This window comes from Balaenoptera musculus, chromosome 17 (genome assembly GCF_009873245.2).
Source record: "Balaenoptera musculus isolate JJ_BM4_2016_0621 chromosome 17, mBalMus1.pri.v3, whole genome shotgun sequence".
Taxonomy (NCBI): domain Eukaryota; kingdom Metazoa; phylum Chordata; class Mammalia; order Artiodactyla; family Balaenopteridae; genus Balaenoptera; species Balaenoptera musculus.
The window spans coordinates 16235482-16256481 of record NC_045801.1 but is presented as its reverse complement, the minus strand read 5'-3'; the positions used below and the strand labels follow the sequence as shown (position 1 = coordinate 16256481).

At 44.2% G+C, this 21000-nt stretch overlaps 1 protein-coding gene across 3 annotated transcripts in view; it reads left to right on the top strand.

The window, feature by feature from the left end:
* Positions 1-2937: 2937 nt before the first annotated feature.
* Positions 2938-21000, top strand: part of NTAQ1 (N-terminal glutamine amidase 1) — a 55952-nt gene continuing 37889 nt past the window's right edge. The window contains exons 1-7 of one of the 3 annotated variants that reach the window (XR_005017076.1): positions 2947-3245; positions 8340-8439; positions 9230-9280; positions 13478-13626; positions 14255-14379; positions 16539-16689; positions 19614-19736. Coding sequence is in view for 2 of the 3 variants with exons in the window: in XM_036830784.1 (XP_036686679.1) it covers positions 3157-3245; positions 8340-8439; positions 9230-9280; positions 13478-13626; positions 14255-14379; positions 19614-19723 (624 nt within the window). In the remaining variant the exon portion in view is untranslated. Of the gene's footprint in view, positions 3246-8339; positions 8440-9229; positions 9281-13477; positions 13627-14254; positions 14380-16538; positions 16690-19613; positions 20301-21000 lie in introns of those variants that run through there. The other 2 variants (XM_036830784.1, XM_036830785.1) reach the window with 2 other exon arrangements.

The window sequence follows — 21000 nt, the reverse complement described above, 5'->3', positions numbered from 1 at the left end:
GCACTATGCTTTTTGCACAGATTAGTTTATTTAATGCTCGCTACAGCATCATTAGGTAGACACTCGACTTTTATTATTCTCATTTTACAAAGAAACTGACACACAGAAAGGTTGGTGACTTGTCCAAGGTCATACAGGATAGGAAGTAGCTGAGAAAGGATTTGAGCTAGAGTCTCTGACTCTGGAGCTATTATTTTGTCTCACCTCTCAAGACAAGACCGTGTCATGGAGCTGCTCATGGCAGAGGTAGAGTCAGGTTGAGTTACTTAAGATGATAATAGTATTGAAGACATATGACTAAAAAGTCATGACAAAACAGAAAAAAAAAAAAAAAGCTGTGCAAAAATGGAAGGCAGCAATGAACTTTCCCTGGGAAAAGCTGCAAGTAAGGAAAGTGAAAGAGCACACATTAGATAGAAGATATGTATACCTTTTGCAGTTTTAGAGTGTCTGAGGAGTAGTAAGACACTCAGTGACAGGAGTATACGGTATATTGGAGATAATGGAGTGAAATTATACCACAAATTGTGGTTGCTAACATTATTTTTTTTAATTAAAAAAAATTATTTATTTGACCATGCTGGGTCTTAGTTGCAGCAGGCGGGCTCCTTAGCTGTGGCTTGCAAGCTCCTTAGTTGCAGCATGCATGTGAGATCTAGTTCCCTGACCAGGGATCGAACCCGGGCCCCCTGCATTGGGAACGCGGAGTCTTAACCACTGTGCAACCAGGGAAGTCCTAGCTAACATTTATTATTACGTGTCAGCACATATTCTAACTGCTTTATATACATGAATTTAGTCAACCCTCATAACAACCCTATGAGGTAGGTGTTATTATCATTAACTTCATTTTAGATGAAGAAATTGAGGCATAGAGAGGTGAAGTAACTTTGCCCAAGGTCACACAAATAGTAAGTAGTAGAACCTACCTAGTTTGGCTTCAAAGTCCTGCAGTAGTCTGGGTCCAATAAGAAGAAACCACATGGTAGGTTAAACAAGGGAATTTGAATGTCAAGAATTAACTACGATAAAAGCGAACTGTAAGATAAAAGGAAACTATATGGTAACTAGGGCTGAGGGAGAGTACGCAAGGACAAATTTGAGAGGGGTCTGGATCTCGTTAGAGAAAGCATGGGTTGGCTACCAGATAGCAGAGAAGTTTGCTGGTTTAGCTAGGCTGCAGGCAGTCTGGAGTTGCTAGGCAAACAGCAGAGAAGCTGGTGGAGGCGAGCAATCACCAACCGGCCCTGTGGGTAGCCACGGGAATCTGGGGGCCAGCAGGGACAGAAGGCCTTCAAGAGGCCTGGAGGGAATACTGGGGTGGGGGGGCAGGACTGCTCAGTGTGTGACCCTGCCCCCCAAAAGGCTTGCTGAAGGACAATGGGCAGGTGGTTGCCTGCAGGCCTCGCGGGGCTCTGGTTTCTGTGTCAAGAGGGCTGCATAAAGGTTATTGCCAGGCTGAAGCTGCAAGGTCGCAGAAGGACAGAGTCTGGGCCTGTGGCTGGAGCAGACCCTACTGGATATTTTCATGACCACACTCCTAACTCTGGTCAGGTCTCTCCTAACCACACTCCTAACTCTGGTCAGGTCCCAGAAACTGAAGGAAGCTTCTTCCTCCAGCGAACTTAACTGAGAAGGCTTAATATCGTGCTCACTTTAAAGAAGAAATGCTTAAAGGAATTCCATTTTTTATCACAGAGCCTATGTTGAAGTATGTATTTGGACCTGAGAGGCAATACACTGACACAATGACTTATGTTCAAAGTCTTTAGGACTTTTGGGCTTTACAATTCATGAGATTGGGAGAATCTAAAAACCAATAAAATAATCTAACAATTTAAGTTTTATAATGGGAAATACCCTGATCAGCTATATATGTCACTTGCAAATTTAAACATTCAGAAGGATATAAGTCTAAAGTGATAGTCCTCCATACCACTCATTAACCAGAGATAAACACTTTTTTTTTTAAAGTTTTTTCTTTTTGGCTAGGTTGGGTCTTCGTCGCAGCACACGGGTTTTCTCTAGTTGTGGTGCGCGGGCTTCTCATTGCAGTGGCTTGTCTTGCTGCAAAGCGCGGGATCTAGGCGCGCTCATGGGCTCTAGAGCGCAGGCTCAGGAATTGTGGCGCACGCAGCGATAAACGTTTGACAATCTGGTGTCTTTCCTTCCAGACTGCCAGCAAATAAACAAATATATGATTAACACAAAAAGGATATCATGAGGACCCTTTCAAAACTGTTCTTACTTATACCTTTCTGAGCCAATATATTTGGAATTAACCTCCCCCCATCATCCTCTCCGCTCCCCCCCCCCCAACTCCAGACTCAAACTAAACCTGTTTTTCACACAGAGGTCCTCTTATTTTACTTGCACACGTGGAGTCTTCCGAGTCTCATCTGCCACAGCCGGCAACAGGTTACAGGGTCTCAGACTCCTCGGAGACTCACGAAGCACCGTTTACCAACTCCAAGCCCTCCTCTCTCAAGCGGCCAGCCGGTGACCCCCCTTTTCCCCCACGCTGACTACAACCCCGCTGTTCCCAAAACCTCCAGCAAGCCTGGCGCCGCAGCCGCTCTAGGACCACGTGCCGCTCCGCCCCGCCCCTGGCCCCACCCAACTGGCGGGGCTTCGCCCACCAGGAACCACGCCGTCCTCCTCGCCCTGGGCTCCGCCCACTGTGAACTCACGCCTTCACCCAACCCCGGATCCGCCTATGTCGCCCTGGCTCCACCCCCACGGGACCAGCACTGCGCGCCTCGAGCTCCGCCCACCTCGTTCCACGCTTCGCACGCCGGGACTTTGCGTCGCTCGCCCCGCCCAGGCTCCGCCCAACAGGACTTGCCCCACCAACCCAGGGCAGCTCGCGTCCGCCCACTGACCACCACCACCCCCGCCCCCCCGCCCCGGCTCCACCCTTCCGGAATCTGCAACGCGCGCCTCAAACTCCGTGCGCGGGGATCCTGCGCGCCTGCTCGCCCAGGCTCCGCCTACCCTGCCCTAGGCCCCACCACCCGGGGACGCCACCAGCGGCCTCGAGCTCCGCCTACTCCGTCCCCCGAACCCTCGTTGCGCGTAGTGCGCCGACGCCTTCGCCGAGGCCCGCCCGCGGGGCTGGTCCAGTCGGTCCGCCTCAGGCCTGTGCCGAGGCCCACCATGGAAGGGGACGTCTCCGCCGCCGCAGCCGCCCACTACCAGCCGGCCAGCCCCCCGCGGGACGCCTGTGTCTACAACAGCTGCTACTGGTGAGGGGGCGCGGGGCCGGCTCCCGGCATCTCCCTGGCCTGCTCGACCGCGGCGTCGCAGCCGGGCCCCGCCTCTTCCCGGCCCCTCCCCGGGGGCGCTTGGGGCCTTGGCTGGCGAGTTTTCCGGTTTGAGGGGAGGAGGGAGCGGGAGTTGCAGCCCTTGTTCCTTGAGTCGAGTGTGGGCGTTTGGGTGGGTGAGTGGGTATTCGCCAGAGTGGTAGGGTCGGTGGTGCGTTACTTCTGCCCGGCTCCTTTCGCTTGGACGTTTGTCAGCAGATCTCAAGGCTTGGGCGGCCAGGAAGGGGAGTTGGAGGTGGAGGGTGGACCGCAGAGAGCCTTTGGAAATTATTCTGCTGAAGCCTGCGTGGTTTTACACTGATGTGAAGGTCATCTTAATTTTGGAAGAGAATGAAAGCGCAAAGATCTTACAGTAACATTCCCAACATCACCCAGCTAATAGTAGCCCGTCAGGCCCTTTTGTACCAGAAACCAGGATCTGAACCGCCGTGTCGTCATTATAATAGTGATTACATTTACACGTAGCACTTGATGTATGCCAAGCATTGTTCTGAGACGTTTATGTAAACGAAGTCATGTGAGCCCCACAGTTACACGAGGAGGTCGGTACTGTTGTCCCCATTTTAAAGGTGAGTACATTGGAGCACAGAGGGATGCAAGTAATTTGCCTAAGGCCACATAGCTTGTGAGTGAAGGAATGGGGATTTACACGCAGAGTTTGGCTCTGGAGTCCACACACTGTACCCCTGTCCTAGGCCACCTCTGTGGCTGAATCACCACTCTTATCTTGGTCCTTTTCACTCTCACACCTACCTTTCCCTTGCTTGAATAATGACTTCTAACCCCACTTTCCAGTCCCTGCACAAAAAACCTTAGGGCCCTCTAAAACTACCTTTCCCTCCTTCAGATGGTCACCAAACCGATGCTATGAAGAGCTCCCCATTTGTTCAGCTCTGACTGCATGTCAAGCCTAGTGCCAAGTACTTCCATCTATGCTTAGGAGATAGGTCTTTTGTTATCATTCTCCTCATGAAAAGACTGAGCCACAGAGAGGCCTGTTGTTTGCCCAAGGTCACACATCTAGCCAGTGGTGGTGCTGAACCTGGAACCTCTGCAATGGTGGGACCATGCTTCTTCTGCACTTTACTTCTGCCCTGTCTCTCACCTCAGTCCTGTTAGTTCTTGTCCCTAACATCCATTGATTGTTTTATTCATTCATTCAGTAAATGTTTTATTGGAGCGTGTGATGCCTGATTCTAGGACACTAGAGATACAGCAGTGAGAAAATAGACATGTTCCCTGGTAAGATCCTCGTACTTCTTACATTTTGGTTGGGGGAAAGCAGGACAAAACCAAGTTTAACCATGTTTGGGAGTGTTAAGTGCTATGAGAAACATAGAACAAGGTAAGGGATGATGACGTCACTATATTATTAGGATATTTAAAGATTTTATTTATTTATTTAGTACTACAATAAAGATGTTTAATTAAAAAAATCCCTAAGAAATTCTTTTGTATTCCAGAAACCACAAAAGATATTATTTATAAATGACATTGAACAGAGAGCTGAAGAAAAGAGGGCGGGAGCTTTGTGGGTATTGGCAGGAGATCATGCCAGCAGGGGGAACAGCAGGTGCAGAGACTCTCAGAAGGAAGCGTGCGAGAGTATTCTAGGAAAGACAAGGAGGCCTCACGATTGGAGTGGAGCAGTCCGGTGGAAGAATAGGAGGAGGGTGAATGTCTCTTTAATAGAACGTCTCCTTATAGTTCCTTCAGCCATGGGCCAGACCCCTCAGCTGGCCGTTGGGGCCTGTTTCAGTCCTTCCTAACAAGCATCTGCTGCCCAGCTCTCCACTAGCCCGTTAGGTCTTTAACTTCAGCTGGCTTCACACTGCTCAAAGCCATTCTAAATATGAACGTGCCAGAGAATCACCTGGAGCTTGTAAAACATGCAGATTTAGGGTCCTACCCCAGAGAGTCTGGATATGTGAGCAGCACGGTAGAGGAGTCTGAGTTTGGTCCATCAATCACGTTTCAAGGAACTCAGGCCTAGACAATAAAGTCTGTCATCTGAGTGTAGCAAGCCGTCTGAAGATCTGGTCACCACCTGTTCCTTTGACCTCATTGTGAACCTGCCGTCTCTGCTCTACCCGAGGGTTTCTCAGCCTTGCCTCTGTTGACATTTTGAGCATGGAAATTCTTTGTTTGGGGGCCTGTCCTGTGCATGGCAGGCTCTACCCACTAGATGCCCATACCACCCTCGCCCAGTCTATCACAATCCAGAATGTCACCAGACATTGCCAGATGTCCCCTGGGGGGCAAAATCGCCTCTCATGGAGAACCAGTGCTCTATCCTGTCTGAACACATCAGGTAGGTGCACCTTTCTACGTTTGCTCCTGCGGATGCTTCTAACTTGAAATAAATGCCTCCCCTCTACTACTGTTAGCCTCTGTCAGATGTTACTTATCTTTTAAGACCCAACTTAATGATAATAGTGGAAGCCAATGTTTGTGTGGCTCTGTGCAGTTTGCAAAGCATTTTTGATTCTGTTGTGATTGTTCTGGATTTTTTCAAACATTTGTTGAGCACTTGCTGTGTGCTAGAGATTCTCCCCTTCTGCATGCTTCTCTGACCTCAGCCCATCACCGTTAACCCTTGCAGAATCCCAGCCCTAATACTGCTTTGTCAGCATTTCTGCTACCCAAATAATCAACTGACAGCCTGGGGCATTATTATTATCACCCACTTTTTTTTTTTTTTTTTTTTAAACCAGTTAAATGAGTTCCAGGACTCACACCCGATCCAGGGCACTTTCTATTCCAACAGTGACTCCCAGCATTTCCAAAGATAAGGCCCTCTTATTTTTATTAGCATCAAAAGTCTCGAGATCCTCCTCCATAATATTGATTGTACTCTTGCCAAAAAAAATCCAGAAAAAGGGATTGCAAATTCAGTAACTCATGTTTAATTTTGCTTTTTCTCTGTGTAACATTCACACATACTTGAAAAGTGATAGCAGAGTATGTCCAGGCTACATGTGTATTCAGCCTACCACTAGTGCTTGTGGTACATGTGCATTCAAGAACTTTTTGGATTAACTCTGTGCCCATTCTTGGGAGGGGGAAGGGGAACATCAAGGAGCACCCACTGACCTATACCTCCTCCATCTTCCTGTATCCCTCAGAATTAATGACTCCCTCCTCTGTGTTTGCTCTATGCATCTTCTATGGCCTTTATGACGCTTACTTATTTATGGATCTGTAGGGCTCCTCTGAACGTCTGTGAGCTCTAATTTATCATTACATCCTCCAGGCACTTAGCACAGTGCTTTGTACATCACAGGCTCTTGTGGTCAACTCTCCAAAATGTCTATAGGATGGGCAGACAAATGTTTTCTCAAAACTTGGTCTGAGAAACATCCAGATTAAAAAAATTTTCGCTACTACGTGTTACATGTTCACATTGAAACAGTAAATTTTGTTACTCCGTGCTACACATCCTGTAGAATTAGTAGCAATCTCCTGTTGGTACCTCTACCACCATTTTTTTTCTGTTAAGGCTTCTTAGGTGTTTTAGGGAAAACAAAATCATAGAAAAATACAGACGCTCAACTTCGGTACTTTAAGCCTAGTTGTATGGAGCGTTGAGACAGGTGACGAGAGCAAGACTGAAGGGAAAGTGTTGTTCTTCCACAGAAAGGCGCCAGTCCTCAGTGCCGTTTGTGTCTTGCCTCATTTTCGGGGGTAGCATGGTGTTGTAGGTGGCTGGAAATTAGGTTTTTGACAAATCGAGTCAGTTGTGTGGAGCAGGGTGTTGGTGTAGCTCATTTGAGCGGACGGTGCTGTGTGGACCTCATTAGAAGAAGACAGGACCCCAAAGCCTGGGCTGTGAATACTGCCAGGAGTGACTGGGCTTGCCCATGCTGGAGTGTGGCTACCAGTGTGGCTTGGTTTGATGCACTGGACATTGCTTTACTTGGAGGGCTCTAACCACTGCTTCAGATAGCTGAAGGCCTCTCATATAGAAGAGATTCATCTGGGGCAGAAGTATAAGGAAGGGGATTTCAGTTCAGTATGAGGAAGAACTTTCCAAAAGTCAGGACCTCTTCCGTACCGGAGAGGCTCAGGGAATACCCACTCACAAGGGGCTCCCTCCAAAAGAATTCCTGGACATATCACATCGCAGTCCCGGATTTACTTTTCCAGTCAGGAGTCCTCCTACAAAATACCCATCCTGCCCCATTCCAAAGGGGAGCAGGAAACACAATGTTAACTAAGATTTCTTGAGTGATTATGATGTGATTATACCCATTTTACAGAGGAGAAAAGCAGACACTCAGGGAGGTCAAGATGTCCAAAACATCTTACCTTGTGAGTGGCTGAGTTGGAGTTCCAGCTGTATCTCAAGTCCCTGGACTCAAAGCTTATGGAATATTGCCATAGCATTTGAGTAGTTTATTAAATGCCTCCATACCCTAGTACTGCTGACAGAGGTAACGAGCTCTGCGTCTGCAGAGGGGTCCATGCGCAGTTTAGGTTGGTAACAGCTTGCTGGGGATTTATTTTTTTAAAGCTTTTTAATTTTTTATTTTTAATTTATGTTTGGCTGTGTTGGGTCTTCGTTGCTGCGCGCGGGCTTTCTCTAGTTGCGGCGAGCGGGGGGCTACTCTTCGTGGCGGTGCACGGGCTCCTCAGTGCTGTGGCTTCTCTTGTTGCGGACCATGGGCTGTAGGCATGTGGGCTCAGAAGTTGTGGCTCGCAGGCTCTAGAGCGCAGGCTCAGTAGTTGTGGCACACAGGCTTCGCTGCTCCGCGGCACGTGGGAATCTTCCCAGACCAGGGATCAAACCCGTGTCCCCTGCATTGGCAGGCGGATTCTTAACCACTGCGCCACCAGCAAAGTCCCTTGCTGGGGATGTTTTTGAGAAGGTTCAACTGTTAGCCAGTTGTTGGATGAGATGGTGTTTCAGGTCTCTACCAATTTTTTTTAAATGTCATTATCAGTCTTTTGTTCAAATTGGAAAGACATAGAGCGTTCTTGCTTAATTATATTGATTAAACAATTACTTTATTTCAGTGAAGAAAATATTTGGAAGCTCTGTGAATACATCAAAAACCACGACCAGTATCCTTTAGAAGAGTGTTATGCTGTCTTCATATCTAATGAGAGGAAGATGGTAAGTTGGGGAGTGATTGTGGAAATTTAAGATTACATTAGAAGCTAAATAGACCATGGGTTTAGCACTGTTCTAAAATGTGCTTTATAAAATACAGCAACATTTTAAAGTTTGTTTTTGAATGAGATTTTTTTCCTACCAGGACATGGTTGAGTTAGTAGAGCTTAGTCCCTTACTTGCAGATAAGGAAATATGTGATGGTATGTTTATGCAAATAAAATCTACTTTCTTTAGGTATTAAGTTAGAGCATTTTAAATTAAACTTAATTTTTAAATTAAGTTAGAGGCACATATTCTCAGGTTTGAAGTAAAGGTTTCTTTGTTTCTGGAGTTTTAATGGAACTGTAGTAAACTTCTATGAAGTATTAAGAAAAGTAAGCCCTTAATATTTTGTAAAGCACTTTTGCGAGCATCATCTTGGTTGATCCCAATGGAAACCCTGTGAAGTAGACAAGGTCCAGACAGCTGTCTCCGTTTTATAGATGAGGAAATAGAGACTCAGGGAGGTCCCATGAATAATTAAGTGGGAAAGCAAGATTTGAACCTGCCAGGAATTCAAATTCCTAGTTTAGGTCTCTTTCTACTCTCCAGAAAACATCTTGTAATTAATTATTGCTCCTTCATTGTTAAGGACACTTGGAAGGATTTGGATTTCTTCTTATCCATTCATTCTTTCACCTTGATTGTTGGTTGTCTAGAAGTATTTTATTTTTCATGTATGTATTGCTTTAAAGAATTTAGTAGTGGTTTAACTGAAGTTGTGGCTTAGGAGAGTTATTGTATTTTGTAGATACCTATCTGGAAACAGCAGGCAAGACCTGGAGATGGACCTGTGATCTGGGTAAGATGGTCAACACAGACAGCTTCTGATGCAATAGTACTTGTAATCCATGAGTGGTCTTTATGTTTTGGTAGAGCAGAAATGATGGGGCAGTAGAGAAAGACTATGATAATTATTAATAATTTGACTTCTTGACGATAGATGTTATTTGGTCTAAGGTAGAAGCACTTATGGGCATGTTTTCTTTTAATTTTGAAATTATTATAGGAATGATTTTAAATGGCTGATGTAGCAGATATATTTGTTATCTAGACTCTTGTCTATTTAGCACTGGAAGGAACTTGAGCAGTATCTAGTCCAGCTGCACAGTAGAATTATCCAGAGACTGTTAAAAATACAGGTTTCTGGGAATTCCCTGGCAGTCCAGTGGTTAGGACTCAGGGCTTTCACTGGCAGGGGCCTGGGTTCAATCCCTGGTCGGGGAGCTAAGATCCTGCAAGATGTGCGACATGGCAGAAAAAAAAAGAAAAAAGAAAAAAAAAATAAAGGTTTTTGATCTAGTCGATCTAGAGGTTCAGGAATTAGTGTTCTTAGTAAACTTCTGAGTGAATATGACTGGCATTTGGAAAACATGGATCTGCTCCAACCCCTTCATTTTTCAGGTGAAGAAACAAGCCAAGAAAGGCAAAGTGAATAGCTCAGGGTCATTTAGCTGATCATTGTCAGGGCTGGGTCCTTTCCGGTACACATCCATATGTCACCTTAAACTGGTCCCCTGAAGAATGGAATTGTTTATGCTAAGAAACATGAAGATAAAGTAAAACTCCATTCATGATAATGCAACAAACATCGGGTTTCTGATGCTTATTTAGAATAAGATATCATTTGAATTGGCTTCATTCACTTACTTAACATATATTTATTGAGTGCCTCTTATATGCCACGCTCAAAATAGACTGAAATCCTTGGCCTCATGCTCTTGCTTCCTTCACCAGCAGGGGATCCGCTGCTCTAACATTGAAGCCCAAATCCAGCAGTGTTGGGTTAGGAGTGCAGGCTGAGTCGGACACATTGGGGTTAAACCCCAGTCCTCACGTTGGAGGGCTGTGTGAGCTGGACAGGTTGTTTACGCTCTTTCTTCAGTGTCTTCCTCTGGTCACTGGAGGCTTTGGTGAGATAATGCATTTGAAGCATTGTCCTGGTATCTGGTACCAGTGCTCTAGAAGAGTTAGCTATTATTGTTAGCAGAGCTACAATAACCCCAGTTGCGTACTGTCCATCTGCCCTAGCAATCATGCCCATTGCTGAAGTGCTCAGCTGATTTTGAGTCACGGTCTTGCTTCCTGTCTTCAGGAAACTCGCAGGGAAAGGACCTGTCCCCCTTTACACAGCAGCTCATGGCGGCTCAGGGTGGGGAACCTTGTTTCAGGAAGTGTCCCCACAGATTTTCTATGTGGAGTAAGTCTCTGGCAGATTGATCTGGGTCTCACTGCTGTCCTGTTGCAGGGAATGGGTAGGCTTCCCTAAGTGGGTAGAGGCACGATCCCCGAAGGAACAGATCACTTTCTAAGTGGACATCCCTGCCTCTAGCCCCACTGGGTCTTTTCCAGGCATTTGGACAAGCTCTGTACCCAACTCAGAGAGTGAGGCTATTGCTGGAATCTGCATTCCTTGGTTCCCCATCTCTGCCGTGAAGGTGACTCCTAGTTGAGACCTGCTTTCCCTCTCGAGTTCACCAACCATCTGTTAAGTAGGAATATGGACCCGAGCTAACCAGAAGGATATTCCTTGTTTATGCTTTTTCCTCTCTCTTTTTTTTTTTGGGTTGCACCTCGTTCCCTGGTCTTAGTTCCCCGACCAGGGGATGAGCACACGCTCCCTGCAGTGGAAGTGTGGGGTCTTAAACGCTGGACCGCCAGGGAAGTCCCTGTTTGTGCCTTTCCACAAGTTGTGTCCTCCTTCTGGGAAGCTCTCCCCTTCAGGCAAGAGGCAGTGACGGCAGCCTTTCCTCAGTGAAACGCTCCTTAGCAGTTGCCTGCCTTTTCCTCCCCGCCCACACCCACCCCCCCACACCTTGGTTGGCTTTTTATAAGGCTGATTATTTACATAGTAGTCTCATTAATTCTCTCACTAATACTGTGAGTAATACTGTGAGGTAAACACCGCAGTGATCTCCGTCCTATAGAGGAGGAAGCTGGCTGGTGGTGGGGCTGAGGCTGAGCCAGGTGGCCCCGCTTCAGGTGCCTTTGCCTGCGTGCTCCCCCACCTCCGCTGAATTACCTCATCATCTCGTTGGTCTGCAGCAGTTGACTTGTGTTTCCCACTCGCTTCTCTAGGAACTCCTTGAGGGTAAGGACCTATCTTTCTCATCTTCGTATCTGTATTTTAATAGCGTGGTTCCCCACAAAAAAATAGGGAGTACATATTTCCAACAAAACAGTAATACAGCATAGAAGACGTCAAGAGAGAAACAGATTTTGGATACGGCGGAGACTACTTCTGGCAGGGGTGGGAGAAGATCAAAGATGGGCTCATGGGGAAGAAAGCATCTGAGCCGGAGCTTGAGTGATAGATGTGCGGAGAGCGGAGGAGAAGGTGGTGCAGATGGAGCCGAGTAACGAGCACGCCTGGGGGAAGGGAGTCGTGGACTGTTACCGGGGGAGCGGCGCTTAGTTCATGTATCTGGAGGGTAGGATGCATTAAGGGGAGGACAGGGAATAAGCTTTCGTTTCCGATGCTATTCTGCTTTCTAAGATAGAACTGGAGCCAAAGGAAGCACTTTCAGCTCTGATGGTGCAACATCTCCAGTCTCAATTATGTTCCCCACCTCACTGGGTCAAATGAAACATCGTTTGAGAAAGTGCTTTGTAAGCTCTGAAGTACTAGAAATGTAAGATGGTATTTCTAACATTGTATTAATGTGATTGTACTTTTTATCTCGCAGTGCTGTTCTCTGTGAGCACGTTTTTCTTCTGAGGAGCTCTAAGCATCACACTGCCCTCATGTCCATTGATAAACCTCCCTGACGTCCCTTCCAGCCCTTAGCTGGTTTGGGCAGTGCCCCGTGTCCGGGAGTGAGAGTGAGAATTCACACGTGCGCTGGGACCCAGCTGTGCAGGAGAAGCTGTCTGTATTCTTCTTCCTTAATGGCTACAGATTAGGGCTTGGCTGACTTAAAAACAATAACAACCACATTTTAAAGTCCTTCCCCTCTCCAGGCTCACCTCAAGCTGTCCCCTTTGTTAATGGTTTGGAGAATATCCTTGTAGACCTGTTTCTCTGTACTCATATGCATGCATGTGTACTTCTGAATGCACATGTCTGTCTTTATATACACATAAATTTAAAAAATAATGTATAATACATAATCTTCAATTTGCTTTTTCCATCCAACTGTGTAACATGGCCTTAGTCCAATTTCCACAAAAATTTACCTACTTCTCTTTAGCAGCTGCGTAGGACTCCGTCCTATGGCTGCATCGTGGTTTGTTAACCATTCCCCTCTTGGTGGACTTCTGGTTGTTTCTGAATTTTCAGTGTTATAAACAGTGCTGCAGAGATTTTCTTTGTTTATATACCTTTACATGCATGTGGCCATACTTCTATAGGCTGGATCCCTAATGGTAAAATTGCTGGATCGAAAGGTGAACATTTAATGTACATGAACATTTCCACTATTTGACTGTTCCCTGTCGCTGGACATTTGGTCTGCTTTCAGGGTTTTGTGTTTGCTTTAGTTTGCTATTATAAGGAGGACTGTCTTAGTCTTGTATATGTTTTTTTGTTTGTTTTTAAGGCTTCAACTTTTTTTTTTTTTTAAGATTTATTATTTATTTATTTTTGGCTGTGTCGGGTCTTAGTTGCAACACGTGGTATCTTCGTTGAGGCATGTGGGATCTTTTGTTGGTGCACGCGGGCTTCTCTCTAGTTGTGGTGTGCGGGTTTTCTCTCTCTAGTTGTGGTGCACGGGTTCCAGAGCGCATGGGCTCTAGTTTGCGGCACGCGGGCTCTCTAGTTGAGGTGCGCGAGCTCAGTAGTTGTGGTGCGCGGGCTTAGTTGCCCTGCAGCATGTGGGATCTAGTTCCCTGACCAGGGATTGAACCCACGTCCCCTGCATTGTAAGGTGGATTCTTTACCACTGGACCACCAGGGAAGTGCCTTGTATCTGTTTTTGATGATATATATGCATTATTACTATAACCTTGGAATACACCATCATAAGGTAACCTGGTTAACTTCAGCAACTTTTACTTCTAGGATTACCATGTTGTCTTGCTTCATGTTTCAAGTGGAGGACAGAGCTTCATTTATGATCTTGACACTGTTCTGCCATTTCCCTGCCCCTTTGATACTTATGTGGAAGATGCCTTTAAGTCTGATGAGGACATCCATCCACAGTTCAGAAGGTGAGGAAATTCAGGGTGGATTTACCTACTTTCTGAAGTTGGACCTTGACAATTAGACAGCGTTACTTTGTGTGTTTGTTTTTGCATTGGTTTTGTAAAGATCACTTGTCTTGGCTTCACCATTGAGTTGATGTTTGAGAATCATGTGCTCTACAGAAAATTCAAAATGTTTTAAAGTTTTAAAGGTTGTCCGTTGTATAAAAGGTTGGCAGTCTTTAAAAATTTGTGTGATGAGATCCAGAACATTTTCTAACAGTCGTTTTGGGGATTTCTCTCATACTCTTCGTTTTGGGTGGGTGGGTGGTGGGGTGGCGGAGCTGGATGCCTGGTGATGACAGAAGTCTGAGGGCTGAGATGGCAGCACCTGGAAATTACGCCCTTTGCCCCTCATATATACACTGAGTAAGTAAAGGCAACCGGGTACACTTCCATGCCTTTGTAGTTTGGGATTTCAGCTGATCATTTCTCATGGCATCTTTAACAGGTATTAAAGCTACATATATATTTGTGTATCACTAATAGTACAAAAATGCCTGTCTAGTTTTGTGCATGTCATAGAAAATGAGTCTATATGAGAATTGAGTTAGAATTTCAACTGTGATATAAACGAATGTTGGTTTATGTACAGGAAATTTAGAGTGATCCGCGCAGATTCCTATTTGAAGAACTTTGCTTCTGACCGATCTCACATGAAAGACTCCAGTGGAAACTGGAGAGAACCTCCTCCATCATATCCCTGCATTGAGACTGGAGGTGAGCCAAGGACGCCCTCTCACAGGGGTTGCCCATCACTGTGCAGATGAGCGTGGCCCCTTAACCAGGGACGAGAAGCGCGTTGTTCTTCGGGTAAGACTTCCTGAGTGGTGAGAGGTAAGAGGGAGTGTAGTTCTTACGTTTATCAGATGCAGAAATGAAGGCACAGGGCGCAGGACCGGAAGGTGCCAGAACTCATGGGAGAGGAAAGGCGTGAGGGAGCCGAACCACGACCCCGTTGCCGGAGTGCTGGGTGTACCTGCTGCTCGCGCCCTGGACTTGGGGAGATCTGCGTGTTTGTGCCGCTTAGCGGTGGGACTGGTAGCGCCTTGCCGTGGTGGGTGTCACGTGATGGTGAAGGAAATCCCCAGTGCATCTTTGGGATATGTGAAATGTCGTTTCACTGGCTCTGTGACAAAATCTGCATTAGAAGGAGGTGAGAGCTAGCAGGTTTTATTGCCCCACTCATCTCATTTATGTGCTTTCTCGAGACTTAAGTAGGTAAAAGATTCTTCACCGTGTTACTATTGTTTGGCATTCACCTGAGTTGGAAACATTACTTATGGTGGGAATTAATTCGCAACGTTGCATTTATTGGTGGAACATCCCCTCACAAGGATGATACCGTCTGAGTGAAAATGCTCTGTAAGCCGTGAAGGATGCCAGAAAAATAGGACATTAGTGTTCAGAGTTCAGCACGGAAGAAAGTAAAAAATATATTTGGTGTATTTGAAGTGAGTGAACACTGAAAGAGGATTCCAACTCTGAATTTTGAGGCTCTCTGTGAAAAGCTCTCATGATTTTTAAAGTTTATATTGGAGTTACTTTGGGTTCACCAACCTGGTTCCCAGCCTCAGCATTAGAATTGGGATAGCTCAGGTCAGGAAAGGGCATCATGGGTCTTGCTTTCAGTCTCACAAACCCTGCTATGCGGCGTGGTCTGGACAATGCTTGCACGGCTCCCCGTTTCTCTTTTACACGTGAGCACTAACGCAGAGCCTGACACGTCGTGGACCTTCAGTAAACACCACCTTGTCAGCCCCGGTCGTTCCTTTGGGTTTTAATGACTACTTCCCAGGAGGTGCCTGGCAAAGGTGCCAGGCTTTGTGCCAACCCCTTCACGTCTTATTTACACTTACTCTTCACTTGGTAGACGTGCACTGGAGCGCGTGAAGGTTCAGGCCTCCGCCTGCCCCCGGTGCCCAGCTGGAAGGAAGTAGGCTCCATTAGTACCCTGTGCTCAGGAGCGGGGAGCGCGGTATCTTTTTTTGCCTTCTATGTACTAGCTCATCAGGGGCCTCCTGAGGTTGACATTGGGACTCAAAGGAATCTGCTCTGAATGTGGGATAAGCATACTGGTTTCTCGTGTAGTAATTTAACCACATGTTCATGGTCTCTTGTGTGGTAAATCCATTACTTCAAGCCCTGTATTTATCAAAGGAATGTATTTGAAGTTAGGAGACAGGGGAATTACCTTTAGCTAATTAGTATTGCTTTGTAAAAAAAAAAAAGGTTAAAAAAGAAAAAAAAATGGTTCAAGAAGACATCAAACTTTAAACTGATGCAGCTTTGTTTTTTTCATAGCAGCTTTCCTTGGTCCCCTGCATTTAGTTATGGAATTGGCCTTTAGGGCTTAAAATTTAGTACATTTGATGTGTTGCACATTACAATTAAGCCTATACATTTAATAATTTTGGTGGTCATGTGTCGGCAGGCCCACTATTTTCAATTCAGCATTTAGTGTATTTTAAATAAAGGAACTCTTTTTTTTTTTTTCTCCCCTCCCTGAAAAAAGAAGGAAACGGAGATTCACAGTTTTGCAGCCTTGCTCTGAAGGCTCAGTTCCAGTACCAGCCACAGATGGTTCAGTTCTTAAGGACATTTCCCAAGTCTTGGGCTGAGTTATAGGGTCTGCCATATTTGTTCCCTTCTCTTTCTGAGCCCTTTGCTGCCTTTTGTCCGCGTTTACCTCGCATCTCCTTGTCTCAGGTGACGTGTTATAGTAACACTGGCTAATTTGAGCCCAGCTGGAGGACCAGTGTTATGTAAACAGAAATGTTGTAGTGCCTCTTGGGGAGATTATAGGCAAGTGCTGATCTGTTATACGTTGATCTTTAAAAATTAAAAAAAATTCTTATTTTATTTTTATATGTTATTAGGTAATGAATGCCTGCAGATCGTAATCATCTTTATTTACTTACATTAAAAAGCCCTAGAAAATGAATACAGTTGTATTTCAGAAGTTGAGGTTTCATTTAGCATTGTTAAAAGATTTTAGCTGACTTGCATGGAGTCTGGCATCTACCCCAGGTAAGCAAGAACTTTTGCCCCATCTCTCCTGGGAGGTGCCTGTTTTTCCTTTATTTTGGATTCCTTGGTCATCGTGCATCCCTGGCTCTCTGATGACTTCAACAGAAGTCCTGCTTTTGCTGATTATCTAGCTTTTCTTGTTGTAAGGGTGGGAGTGACTCTGTTTCTAGTTTTCTGTATCCTAAGTGCTTACCTTCATTTTTGAAAGATATATTGTTGGGTAAATGTATGCTAGTTTTACATGTTGTTCTTTCAGTTTTTTTAAAGGTGTCTCTCTCTTGTTCTCTGCTTGCTTAGTTTCTGATCAAGGAGCATGCCATTGTTCTTGTGTTTGTTTCTCTAAATGTAGTGTGTGTTTTTTCCCTGCTCCGGCTGCTTTTTAAGGTTTTTCTCTTTATCTCTCGATTTCAGCAATTTGGTTATGATGGACTGTAGCATAGTTTTCTTTAGGCTTATTCAACTTGAGGTTTGTTAAGATTCTTAGATTGGTGGATTTATAGTTTTCATCGAATTTGGAAACATTTGGCCATTATTTCTTCAAATATATTTTCTGACCTCACCCCTTTTTTAAAAAAAATTCTTGTCCTTCCCCTGCATGTATGTTAGATGGCTTGTTACTTCTCTTAGGTCAATGATGTTCATTTTTTTTCAGACTTTTTCTGTATGTGCTTCATTTTGAATAATTATTTTGTCTATAAATTTATTGATCTTTTCTTCTTCATTAACTAATTTGCTGTTAATCCCATCCAGTGCTTTTTTTTTTTTTCATTGTACATATTTTATTTTTTCATCTCTAGACATTCCATTTGGGGCTGATTTAATATCTTCCATTTCCCTCTTTGTCATGCTCATGTTTTACTCTACCCTTTTGAGTATACGGAGCATGTTTATAATAGCTGGTCGTTGTCTGCTGATTCTGTTATCTCTGTCGTTTCTGTCTGTGAATGTTGATTGATTTTTCTCCTGATGTTGAGTCATATTTTCCTGTTTCTTTGTGTGATTCGTAATACTTGGTTGGGTGCCGGGCTTTGTGAATTTGAGGTACTTTTAAAAACAGTGTTGGATTTGCTTCTGGCATGCACTTAAATTCCCGGGGGTCAGCTGGATCCTTTCAGGGCTTGGTTTTAGGCTTTTTTAGTTCAAAGCAGCCTTTCACCCAGGGCTAATTTAGCCCCACTGCTCTGGTGTGACCCTTCTGAGGATTCTATCAAGTGCCCATGTGTTATGAGTTCTCTCTACCCTGGCTGGTGGGGACCATGGAAGTTCTGGGAGTTATTAGACTGACTGCTTTTTGGTGCTTCTTTCCTGGCCTCATGAGATTAGTCCTTAACCAAAGACTTAGGGGTAGAGGAGTGAGTTCCCTCTGCAGAAATCCGGGACACTCTCTGCGTAGTTCTCTCCTCTCCCACACTGTGTCCCTCACATGTAGCTGCCAGGCCCTCCTGAACTTGGATCTCTGTCTTCCCATCAGCGGGAAACTCCCATGCTGTTTGTGTCCCTGCCTCAGTGCTGTGGTCTGGAAACAGCCCCCCGGGCAGTGAGCTGGAGGGATCCTACAGCTCCTGCCCTTGTTTCTCTTTTCTTAGCAGTCAGTCGTGTGTTGCCCATTGTCTAGTGTCTGGAAACAGTCGCTAAATATATTTTGTCCACTTTTCTGACAGTCTGTGGTGGAAGTGCAGTTCCCATAACAGTTCTTTGATGAGTAGAAGCATCTCTGTACACACTTAAAAATTTGTAGTATGGAAAATTTAAATCATATACAAAACAAGGCAGAACAGTATATTAGACTTTCAGCAGTTATCAGCTCACGGCTGATATCCCATCCACGTATATCCCATCCACTTTCCCCCTTCTTGTATTATGTTGAAGCAAATTCCAGATATTATATCCTTTCAACTCTAAATATTTCAGTATGAATCTCTGAAATATAAGGATTAGTTTAAAAAATATATGACCACAATGCCATTATTACATCTAAAAAAATTAACAATAATTCTTTAAAATCAACCTATATCTCTGTAGTCAGTGTTGAGATTATCGCAGTTATCTCATGAAGTCATAATCTTTTTTCATGTAGTTTGTTCATTTGAATCAAGGTCCACATACAACCCCCCCATCGTGCTTGGTTGGCATGTCTCTTTAGAGTCTTTTTTAATATGTAGAGATTCCTAGTCCCACTCTCTGTTTTTTTTTTTTTTTCTTGTAATTTATTTGTTGAAGAAATGAATCTGGGAGAAATGGTCTGGATTTTGCTGATTGTATCTCTTTTTTATCCTCTGTATTTCCTATAAATTGGCAGCTGTATCCAGTAAACTGGCAGTTTGCTTATTTATGCATTTTTTCATTTAACTTTTTATTTTGAAATAACTTTAGACTGCTAGGGAATTGGTTAAAACAGTACAGAGAGCTCCTGTATACCTCTTACTCAGATTCCAGGGGGATCTGAGAAAACCATAGTGTAATTATCTAAATCAAGAAGATAATAAATCAGTATGAAAATATTGACACAGTACTGTTAACTTACAGACCTTACTTAAATTTTGTAACTTTTCCCCCTATTTCTGTTTTCTGGTCCAGAATCTAACCCAGGATATTACATGTAGTTGTCGTGTCTCCTCATCTCATTCTCCTTCAATCTGTGACAATTTATTTATTTTTATTTTTATTGTTTTTCTTTACAACTTTTACCCTTTTGAAGGTACTGGTCATTGACTATGTATAGTGTCCCTCAGTTTGGGTTTGTGTGATGTTTTGTCATGATTAGATTGATGTTATGCATTTGAGACAAAAATACCAGAGAAGTGATATTGACCCCTTATGAAACATTTGAATAATTTTCCCTACTTTTGGTCTTCTGGGTTGTTTTATTGCTGTTGAGCCAGAATTGTGCTTTCAGTGGACATTTCTTTCATGTATTTTTGTAGATTCCAAAATGAACCTGAATGATTTTATCAGTATGGATCCTGAGGTAGGATGGGGAGCCGTCTACTCACTGTCTGAATTTGTACATCGGTTTGGCAGTCAGAACTACTGAAATTGACCTCTGGATGTAGTGCCATGGAGAAATTCTAGGACGTGAACAATCCACCCCTTCATCTGAGACAGCAAACATTATGGTACATTTGGCTTGGAATTATGCTTTCCTCTTTTAATTCAATTGAGTTGAAGCATAAGTGAACAAAAGAATAAATAGAAACAATTTCTTTTTGGTATGTGAGGTTGAAACTTGATGTAGTTGCTCAGATATTCCTACTGCTCATTTGTTAAAAAAATGTGAAGACTTATGCCAGTAATTGCTTTTGTTATGATAAATGTGTGGACTTTGTGTCTGTTTTGGATGGTTCATGTCTCTCCAGCTATACTGTAAGCTCCTTGAGGGCAGGGCTGTGGCCCGTTGCTCTGTGAATCTCTAATGCCCATAAAAGGTGCCCGTAAAATGTTTGCTAGTGACTGTGCTGCTGCCTGAAGAGGGCTGACGTTGGGAGCTCAGTCAGCAATAAGTATTAGTCTTTCTGGACCATTCATTCTGTTCTTAGCAGAGATCGCAGCCCTCTCAGGCTTAGGTGTTGTTTGGCCTATTTATATACGTTTTTAAATAAAATTGACCTAAATTAATTTTGCTTTGAAGATTTTGTGTCCCTCTTTGATAATCTGGGATACCCAAGAATGTCTCAATTATAGATGGGAACCATTGCTTTAAAATACATTGATCAGTCTTCCTTCCTAAAGATGTTTTGGAAATTTGGCTTTCATCATATAATTCCAGATAAAAGATGTTTGGTATTAAACCAGCATATAGCACTAGCTCTCATTCACGTCCTCCATGGTTCTGTTGTAAAAATGAGCAAATTTCTTATAACAGGGCTGCGCAAACTTTTGCTCTTAGATGAGTCTTCTGCTTACTCAGAAACTTCCATTCAAATCCTCTGCCTTGTGCTCTGGAGGGACACCTGCAGTCATTTCCTCAGGAGTCAGTCAGTCAGTCAGTCAAAGGAAAGATCATATATCCGTTTGGCTCGGCTGACCTGGAAGATGCTGGGAGAAAGTGAATCAACTTCGGTAAGAGGAATACAAATACAACCTAAATTATTTTTATAATTTAGAGTTAAATATAGACCCTAAACTTAGATAACTTTGTTGAGTTTCCGATGGTCATTTAAAAAGTATGTGACTACGATAAAGAAGATAGATTTTGGCAGGTTGTACCACAGAAATACTTTGCCCTGAGCAAAAAGAATTCAGAGACCCCAAAGGATTGTGATCTGATTTACAAATTGCATTTTTTGGAGCTTTGGTTTTTGGTTTTTTTTT